The sequence below is a fragment of the Agelaius tricolor genome, unplaced genomic scaffold (assembly GCF_023055355.1).
Source record: "Agelaius tricolor isolate 1412-34295 unplaced genomic scaffold, bAgeTri1.0.p SCAF_1, whole genome shotgun sequence".
Classification (NCBI taxonomy): Eukaryota; Metazoa; Chordata; class Aves; order Passeriformes; family Icteridae; genus Agelaius; species Agelaius tricolor.
In genome coordinates this window covers 66,762,839-66,772,407 of record NW_027269261.1, presented here as the reverse complement: position 1 = coordinate 66,772,407, position 9,569 = coordinate 66,762,839, and the positions used below count along the sequence as shown (strand labels likewise).

At 51.6% G+C, this 9,569-nt stretch overlaps 1 protein-coding gene across 1 annotated transcript; it reads left to right on the top strand.

Moving 5' to 3' along the window:
- The first annotated feature begins 213 nt into the window (after positions 1 to 213).
- VGLL2 (vestigial like family member 2) lies at positions 214 to 7,914 on the top strand. Its single transcript, XM_071438110.1, has 4 exons — positions 214 to 332; positions 2,502 to 2,793; positions 4,531 to 5,049; positions 6,123 to 7,914. The coding sequence occupies exons 1-4, from the start codon at positions 252 to 254 to the stop codon at positions 6,161 to 6,163; spliced, it is 933 nt and encodes a 310-aa protein (XP_071294211.1). The 5' UTR covers positions 214 to 251; the 3' UTR covers positions 6,164 to 7,914.
- Positions 7,915 to 9,569: the final 1,655 nt, after the last annotated feature.

Genomic DNA, 9,569 nt, shown 5'->3' with positions numbered 1-9,569 from the left:
CGGCGGCCCGGGAGCCCCTCCAGTCCCGGCGTATTTGCGGGAGGGAGCCACGCTATAGGAAGGGAGGAAGGCAGGGAAAGAAGGCAGGGAGGGGGTGTCAGCGCAGCCCAGCGCGGCCTCATCCCCCCTCACTCCTCCCACCAGAGCGTGGTGCCTCTTAACCCCCGGGAACCTCCCTCCCCCGAAGCATTACTCCACTTTGCAGAACACGAGTTGATGAGAAAAAAAATACTTCTCGGCCGCGGCCAGCCATGAGCTGTCTGGATGTTATGTACCAAGTCTACGGTCCTTCCCAGCCTTACTTCGCAGCAGCCTACAGCCCCTACCACCAGGTACGTGTAGGGGACAGCGGTGAAGAGGCAGAAGGTGGGAGGGGTATCGTCTGGAGGATGGCCATCTGGGGCCTCACCAAAGGGAAAAAGGGAAAAGGAGAAGGGGAGGGGAAAGGGAGGGCGGGAGGGGGGGAGATCTGGGAGCCTGCGATGGTGAGCGGAGCAGAACCGCATCCCACCTTGGCGCGGGGCTCGGCAGGGTACGTACGCCGGCGGCAAACCACGGACTACGGGATGCCTTTGGAGAGAGGGGACGATTTTAACCCCCAGAAGGATTTTTAGGGGGTTTGTTTGCTTGTTCGTTTGTTTTAAAATGTTTGCTTGTTTGTTTTCTTTACCGGAGCGGGCTACTTCCGAGCGCGGCGGGTCGGGGTAGCGACGTGTGTGGGGACCGTCGGGGGCTGCGAGGCCGGGCTTCCCGGGGCATCGCTCACCCCGGTGCGCCGCATCCCGGCCGCTGCCACGGAAGCCTCTTGGTGCACAAATTTTGCAGCCGCATCGGAGGGGTGCTCCGGAGTTCCGCTCTGGAAGCGGGGTAGGCGAGAGAGACGCGAGGTTGCGGGGTTTGCCCGGTTTGGCGTTGGCGGAGGGAACCGCGGCCGCGAAGGGGAGCAAGGGGCTACAGGATGCTCCCGTGTCCCGGGGCGCTCTCGGCGGCGGCGGGACCCCGGGTCGTCCCCCGGGCTCCCCGAGCTGCCGGCGAGACCCGCGGGGGCTTGGTGAGCTGCAGCCACGTCCCGCCGCCCCGCTGCGTGCAGCTCCGCCCGGGAGGTCGCGGGTACCAGCTAATGCCGAGGTTTCAAGGAAAGGATCGCTCCGGCCGCGGGGATGTTCCGGGCACGCAGGGCCCGTGCTGCGCGGGGATCTGCTGGCGCCGGGACGCGCACGGTCCCGCGTGGGTCAGGCTCGGCTCGCCCGGCTGCACCTGCTGCGCGCCGCTTTCCTTTCAACCCCTCTGCGTTCCCAGGTTTTCCCTCGCCCTTACCCCTTCCAGAAATTAATTCCTTCCTCCCCCAGCATAACGAAAAAGGGGATGGATGTAGAGAACGGCGCCCCGGGCCCGAGGCGGGTGCAGCCCCCGCCGTGCAGCGGTCCCTGTGCCCCCTCCAGCGCCCGGCAGCGGGGCTCAGGACCCGTCACAAATAGCAGATAATGTCTTTCCCCACCTTGCCTTCCCTCCCACCACTCTCTCAACCCCGGCTTATGACATTATTAAGGGGGATGATCATTACCTCAATGGCCGAACAGGGAGCCAAGAGGAAAGGCGGTCGTCGCGACGAGTGACATTATCAAATATACCGCGTGTCTTGGCCCAAGACTGTGCCCCGTCCTCTCGGTTCTTCCCCCGCTGGCCGCCCTAAGGCTCTGCTGGCGGCGGCCAAGCCCGGGCTCAGCGTCCCAGCGCTTATTGCTAAGAAACTCTCAGCAGCTGCAGACACGCTAACGCTCATGAAGACGGGAAACATCCGGAAAACTTCACAACGCCCGCTGTTTTCCCACTCGGCGGAATACAATAAAAGGAGATTAATCTTGTAGCAAATACCTGGAGCTTCTTGGTGTCCAGGGAAATGCTGAGTTTTGCCCTGAAGTGTGTTTAAGACTGTCAGTCTTTTTTCCCCCCCTCTTTGCTTCTAACCTCGCCGCTGTGAGTTACAGGACACTCATTGCACCAGATAGATTCTCGGAGCCGGGGACCGAGCGGCTCTCGCGTTGTCCCAGCTGCCAGCGCTGCTCCGTGGGTGCTCGGCCGTCGCCCGCCCGTGCCCCGGCATTGCAGCCCCTTGGCGGCCGCCGTCCGCTCCGAAGCCAGCTGCAAAGAGCCTTTTTTTGGGGGGGCTTGGTGCGGAGGACCTGGCGGTGTGACCCCCGCCCGGCCGCGCCTTCCCCACCCGGCGGCTGTCTTGCTCCATCCCTTTCGGCACCCGTGGGTTTCGGTCCCCCAGCCCTATTTGCAGTCCCTTCGCTGCCCCCGGACTAGAGAGGGCGATATGGGGGTGTGGGGATTGTGGTGTATGCTGAGGGAACGGAGGGCAGCCGAGGGGCAGACTTTGGCATCCTCTCGGGAAGACCGCGGGAGAGGGCTCGGCGCTGCACGCCGGATGGCACAGGATGGGCCAGCGCACCTTGGTGTGCTGCGTGACCGGCTCCGTTTTCTTTCCTTCCCTGCAGAAACTCGCCTTTTACTCCAAAATGCAGGAAGCCCCGGAAAGCGGCAGCAGCGCCAGTGCCGGCAGCTCCTTCTCCAGCCACGCCGCGGCCAGCATCAAGGAGGAGGACTGCAGCCCCGAGAAGGAGCGACCCCCCGAGGCCGAGTACATCAGCTCCCGCTGTGTCCTCTTCACCTACTTCCAGGGGGACATCAGCGCCGTGGTGGACGAGCACTTCAGCCGGGCTCTCAGCCAGCCCAGCAGCTTCTCCCTGGGCAGCGCGAAGGCGGCGCGGAACGCGGGCTCCTGGCGGGGTGAGCGCTCAGCGCAGGGGGCGCGGGGGATGCGGGGGGCGCCGGGGATGCGGGGGGTGCGGGGCCCCCTCTGGGCCGGCACCTCGTCCCCGCCTCGGCTCCGCATCCGGCTCCCTCCTCCCTCCCACCAGCGGCTGGTGCCTGGCGAGCATCCCCTGGGATCCGAGGCTAGGAGCTGTCAGCTGTTTGGCCCTTTTAGGGTAAAAAGGAAAGAAAAAATCCCTTCAGATTATGCAGAGAGGCATGGCCCAGGGGGAAAGCAGTCTGAGAGGCTGTTGGGGGAAACAAATTGTCTTTTCACTGCAGGTGCTTTACCTGGAGAGGGCTACAGCACAACTAGCCACAGAGTGACTCCCAAACTGTGACTGTGACCTGTGTATTCCCTGTTGACCCTAGCTTTCAGTTTAGAGTGGTCATAGTGATGGGAGCAAAGTAAAAAACAAATGTGGGAACAATCTGATCAGCTTCCCACCTCTAAAAGAAAATGATTGTGTGTGTCCATATATCTTGCCCTGTGTGTATCACCACCCTGATTGTTGCTGGAGTGCTGACAAGGACTCTTAAGTTTTGGAAAACAAGGGCTTGCAGACTTGGCCATGGCCATGTGCTGTCAAGACCAAGGCTGTGGCTTATGCACAGCTCTCTGTATCCACACCTGATTCACACTGGACAGGCCCACGAGAGTAGTCAGGGAAGAGGGGAATAATCTTCTCCACACTCCATCTGCCAGAGAGTTAGGGCTGGCACTTCCTTGTGGGCAGTCTTAGTAACCCTCCCTCACAGGGTCACCAGCTCAGCCAGGGCTGCTTTCCCAGACCTTGCATGGATTGCTGTCTGTAATGTCCAAAAATATTTCACGGGTGAGAGATATTCAGTGCTGGAATTGATGGCAGTAGAGGAGGTTTTTTTGCTCATCATGAACTGCTTCCCCTTCTCCTAAGCAATGCCAAGGCTCAGAGCTGACATACTTCCCTGGCAAAGAAGTATTAGGAACATAGTTTTATTTCTTTCAAGAACAGTGTGCATTCCTAACTAATCATACATAACATCTATTTGTGATATTAATAATCACCAGTCCATCTTGCATGTTGCTAACTGGGCTAAGAAAATTTAGGGTCTTTGTCTTTGCCCTGCCAATCTCCAAAGTTCTGCTGAGGGCTTCCCAAACAGTCTGACAATATAACTAAGAAATATATGGCTGTAATAGATGGAGAATTGCCCCAGATATTTGAGTAATTCAAACTTGCCTTTTGTCACATCTCTCACTGTTCCTGCCCACTTTGCTATTGCATTGAGGCAGCAGCTTCTTTCCAGGAAACATTGGGCATAAATGTTTAGACAAGGAGATTATCACAAAAACAAACAAGAAAAACCCAAACCTGAAAATTTAAGTGGTGTATAGTAGCTCTCAGTTTCCACTACCGAAGGAAAGAGATTTTTCTCTGGCCTTAGGTAACAACATTTTGCCCATCTGCATAGTAAGAAAAAGCTGGAGGACATAGTTGCAGCTTCATGGATAAGCCATAGGACAGGTGTGTTGGGTGTTTAGTCAGAGAGGAATTCATATTTGTTTGGAGCAAGTTCTTATCCTTGCCAGTTTTTTGTGGAATAAAGGGAATGAAAGGACTTTTTAGGTGAAAGGTTTGGGTGGATCAGGAAGGGACAAAGCCCTAGGGAAAGGAGATCAAGTCTTGTGTGTGCTCATTGCTGACCTTCTTTCCCACTTCCTTCACTCAGATGGATCCTTTCCAATGAGCCAGCGCATCTTCCCGCCGTCCTTCTGGAACAGCACGTACCAGCCCTCCTCGGTGCCAGCCAGCCTGAGCAGCCCCCTGGCAGCTGCCGCCCACAGCGAGCTGCCCTTCGCCGCCGCCACCGACCCCTACGCGCCCGCCTCCCTGCACGGCCACCTGCACCAGGGGGGCCCCGAGCCCTGGCACCATGCCCACCACCACCACCACCACCACCACCACCATCACCCCTACATCGGCACACAGAGCACCGCCTACCCCCGCCCCGCCGCCATGCACGAGGTCTACGGGCCCCACTTTGACCCACGCTACGGCTCGCTCCTGGTGCCCACGGCCTCCGTCCGCCCCCACCGCCTCACGCCCGCCTCCGTGTCCGCACCCGTCAGCCCCCCCTGTGAACTGGGCAAGAGTGAAGCGGGCGCTGCTGCGGCCTGGACGACGCCGGGCCCCTTCCCCAATGCAACAGGAGACATGGCACAGAGCATTGGCCTCAATGTGGACACAGGTAATGAGCTGCCCTCGGCCCCTCCAGCTCCCTTGGCTCAGCTGCAACCTGCTCCCTATTCCACACCGTCCATAGCAGTAGGGAAGAACTCAGTGGGGGTGGCTGAGGTTCTGCTGTAGGAAAATGAAGTGAGGGTGGAAGCCCCATGTGTGACACCTGAGCTCTGCCCTGGGTGCTCTTCTTGGGGCTCTCAGGCCAGGCAAGTGAAGAACGGAGAGGAAGGATGGGACAGGCCAACATATCACATCTCCACAACACTGTTTGAATTTCTGATGCCCACAAACATTTCCTGAGGCTACAGGTTGCTTTGAGGTACCTTTGTCCTGGCCCTGGTCTTGTTCCTGCATTGAGCAGCAAGAGCTAGGAGCAGAATGGAGCAGCCCCAAAGGTCACTGCTTGGCCCCATCCATGTGCTGCCCTGAGGGGTCATTTCTAGACACCATGCAGGTTCATGAACTTGCCCCTCTCCTTAATTACCTTCTCCTTCCAGTTTTTGAGATGAAAGCACAATTGCATTTGGTGAGAAAAAAGGCAGTGGTCTTCCCCTGGTGGTGTCTGTTGGGGTGTCTGGAACCAAGGTGTGGCTGTAGTGCTGACAAAAATGGGTGCGCAGGCACAGTCAGCAGTGACAGATCCTGAGTCAGTGGTTGTGAGGGGAAGGAAAGTCTGCTCCATGCTGGTTTCGTTATTGCAGCCACTAATGGCTCCTTAGGGTGTCCTCACTTTAAATAGGAGAGACTTTCTCCTGTCTGGCTTGGGCTCTTCTCCTTGTTTCACAGCCTTCTGGGGCTCTGGAGATCCCGTGCTTTAGACTGATCTCACCCGGCAAGACATGCAATTTGTTTTCCTCTGTTCTTAAATGCCTGTACCTATTTTTCTTCTTCCTTTTTTTTTCTTCTCTCCATTCTCAGGTTTGCAACCTCAGGATAAAAGCAAGGATCTGTACTGGTTTTAGAGCTGTCCTTCACTCTTCTTCCCCTGGCTCTTCCCTGTAGCTCTCTACCCATTAGACATGGTGGCATTCAGAGCTGAAATCGGGTCAGTTTGTAACAGCTTCTGGTCTTGGTTTGCAGCTCGCCGTTACTCCTTCTGTGGTGGATCCCTTCTGAGCTGATGTGCTGACTCAAAGACTCTCAGATCCCCCCTTGCCCTTTTCCAAGCCCACCGTGGCCCTGCTGCTCGGGGAAAGACAACAGGATTTAAAAGGACCTGGCATTGCAAGGGTGATACTTGAGACTTATTTCGGAGAAGAAAGTTGTTCTGTTGCAAGAAGAGAGCCAAAGACATTGAACTTCTATTTAAGCAGACCCCACACCCAGACCTGCAGCCAGAATACTCTGAAAGAGTCAAATGACATCATGGATGGTGATGCAAAACCACTGGCCTTCATACAGGCAACAGAGGAAATTGTGGGGGTTTTTTAGTGGTGTGAATATTTTTTTATGGCAGTGAAAGTTATTTCTTGAATGCAACTATGGGAAAGATACTCAGCAGTTTTGAACTGGATTTTTATTTTGCATTATAGAAAAGTAAAAGGAGAAGAAACTGGAACTCATGAACTTTTTCAGACTATCAAGGAACTGGTCAGATTTTTCAGCTTTGTGATTGTGAGTGGCAAGCGTCTGACTGGGCCACCTGCCCTGGACATACAGATATGCAGCTGTTCCCCTCACAACTGCTTAAATCCCAGAAAGACGAAAACCAAGGTGGCACCTCTCAGACTTTGGCGCATTGCATTGGCTGTATAACAGTTGTTTGGTTGGGGGTGGGGTTGTTTGGTTGGTTTTGGTTGTTTTTTTGGTGTTTTCTTTTTATTTTTCTTTTTTTTCTTTTTACAATAAACATTTTCTGGTGAAAGTTAAACCCTCTTAAAGCAGGGGGAGAAAGGAATCCGATGAAGAATGGCTCACCTCCAACCCAACAGCCTTTAAAGGGAACACCAGAACAAAAAGCACTTGGTGGACATTAGTTCTGAGTCGCCTCTAACACTTCCCTTTGTCTACTTGTTGCTGTCATTTTGCCACTTTAGTAGTTGTTTTGTTTGGGTTTTTTTGAAAGGGGCAAATAGATATTTAACAGTAGCAAAGCTGTATTAAAGGTATCTCCTTCATTCATCCTGTGTACTTTAATGAAGAATTAAAGCTAAATAAGAGAAATGAGGCAAACTGAAAACTTCAGGGTGAACCAGAAACCATATCTCTCACATGGATGAAGTGAGTTATTTTATTATTTTGCATGAAAGATAAATAGAAATCCTAACAGATGAAAATATTTTCTTGGTGAGTAAAATACACAGAGATAAATACAAAATATAAGAAAATATGAGACCATTGCAGTGCTACATTTTAGAGTATGGTGTGGCTGTAACATTGGTTAAAGTAAGGGAGCAGGTCCATATTTCTTCGGCTAACAGAGGGGACTGTAGCATATAGAACAGCTATTGAAGTGGTAAATTAAAGTGTTACTACCAGGTAATGAATAATTAATGAAACAGGGCAGAAATGGCACTTACCCTATACCTAAAAGCTGACTTTTTTTATAGACAAATATCTGTTCCCAACACTACTGTGTTTTGCGTTTTTTCTGTTTTGTTTTTTTTTTTCCTTAATGTAATGTCTTTGAAGCTGACAAATTTTAAAGCCTATAGTAGGAAATTCCTAACATTACCTCCTGACACTGGGAGAAGCAGTAGAAAATGAACTTTTATGCTGAGATCAGAGCTTTTACCTTTCAAACTCTCACAAAATTTGGCATAATGTCCACCGTGTGTCAGGAGTGGAGTTATGAATAACCCGAACTTGCTTCTCCTAGGTTTGGTGATAGCTCAATTTCTGGGAAAGAATAGGAATCCTAACAGAAAGAGTTTAACAAAGCAGTGTGAGTATACTGTGAGAAGCTGACCAGGAGCAGCTCCAGCCAGAGCTTAGCAAATGGCAGGGGGGACTTGCCGTGGTTCCCTCAGCCAGACAAACCGGTGGGTGTTTTTCCCTCAGCCTCCAAATATCCACAGCCCAGACAAGCTGCAAAGGGCAAGGGAATTACCCCAGAATTTACATTATTTGTTAAACCAAAAGCATTCCAAGGTGTTTATCAAGGAAGAAGGCACCAGCTTTTTGCAGCAGAAAAGTAATTAAAAGCACTGGTTTGACTGCAGAAACTTAAAGTTAGCAGGATCATTTTGTGAGCATTTTCCGGAGGGCTTTCTCAGGCTGTTTTTTAAGTTTGTTTTATTTTTAAAGAGAAATCTGAGTCTATGACTGGTCGTGCTTCACCACAATTATTTCTTTTTCCTTTCTTTTTTTCTCCCCTCTTCTTTGCAATTCTTAACAAGGAGGGCTGAGTGACGCAGCCCAAATACATTTGGAAATATTCATGTAAGCATAAATGAGTCATTTGCTACATTGGCATTTACAATTCATTTTGACTGTGAATATATTCAAGCACGAGAATTTATGCAATGAATCCATGTATATTGGTTTTGCCATTTGTTCTGTGAGTACATTTTTTACTGCTTTATCATGAAAACATCTAAACACAAAAGCCAAGACAGAGGCTCAAGGTGCTAAAAGTACAAACAACTTTTTTTAAAACAGTCCTACTCTGGGTGTACTGCAGCCTGAAAGCACACATGCCCTGTTTTGGCTAATCCTTGCAGTTTTGCTCACTCTGTGTTAGAAGGATCACCAACCTTTAAGGTTTGGGCATTAGTCTTTGCAGGACTGGGGCCACAGCTCCTAATGCAGTAACAGTGCACGTGACCTCCATGCCATTTCTCAAGCCTGTTTCATTCCTCTTTGCATCATAGGTCACTACTCCTTTAGTCATGAATGCTTGTAGAAAATCTGGAATTAAAAAAGAAACTCTTCTTAGATGTTACGTAAATATTACCTGTCACATGCTTGTCATGCACCGAAGGGGATGTGAGTCCCCATCTCTGCAGCCTGGACAGCAGATCCTCCTTCTGTCCCCTTCTGAATGTCATGCACCCCACCATGCTCTCTAGCTGCCCACCTGACAAACAGACTAGCCCAGCTGGGACGGACAAACAGACACAAACAGCTTCAGACCCATTCGTGCGGAGTCCAGCGAAGAAGGCAGAGGGAAAGCATCTGCTGCAGAGCACAGCAGTGCTGGACATAGCAAGGGTACCTGCTGTTGCCCAGTAGCAAGAATGTCCTCTTCACAAGGAGTTTCCAAAGTGAGCTCTGGATGTATTCACCACAGGTATTCATTTCCCTTTCTGAAATTAGCTGAAAATCAGCAAAGCATGAAGGAGTATACTGTTTGATTATCTCTGAGGTTAAAAGTGATCTGTCAAGGGAAGGATGGAGGTGGGGATAGTGCATGGTATTTGTGGGAGCAGTCTCTATTTTAATGAGGTCTTTGCTTCAGTACGGCTGCAGTTGCAAGAGTGAAGCATGAAACTCTTAAATACATATATGTGCCTCTCCACTTAGAGTTTAATGTTGGAGAGATTTAGGGTAGTGTTGCTTATTTCTTACCTACTTTTCCAGTGTGTT

Coding starts and splice junctions, on each gene's coding strand:
- VGLL2 (XM_071438110.1), top strand. CDS start 252: ATGAGCTGTCTGGATGTTATGTACCAAGTCTACGGTCCTTCCCAGCCT. Junction 333..2,501: donor CCTACAGCCCCTACCACCAG/GTACGTGTAGGG, acceptor CCTTCCCTGCAG/AAACTCGCCTTTTACTCCAA. Junction 5,050..6,122: donor TGGCCTCAATGTGGACACAG/GTAATGAGCTGC, acceptor CTTGGTTTGCAG/CTCGCCGTTACTCCTTCTGT.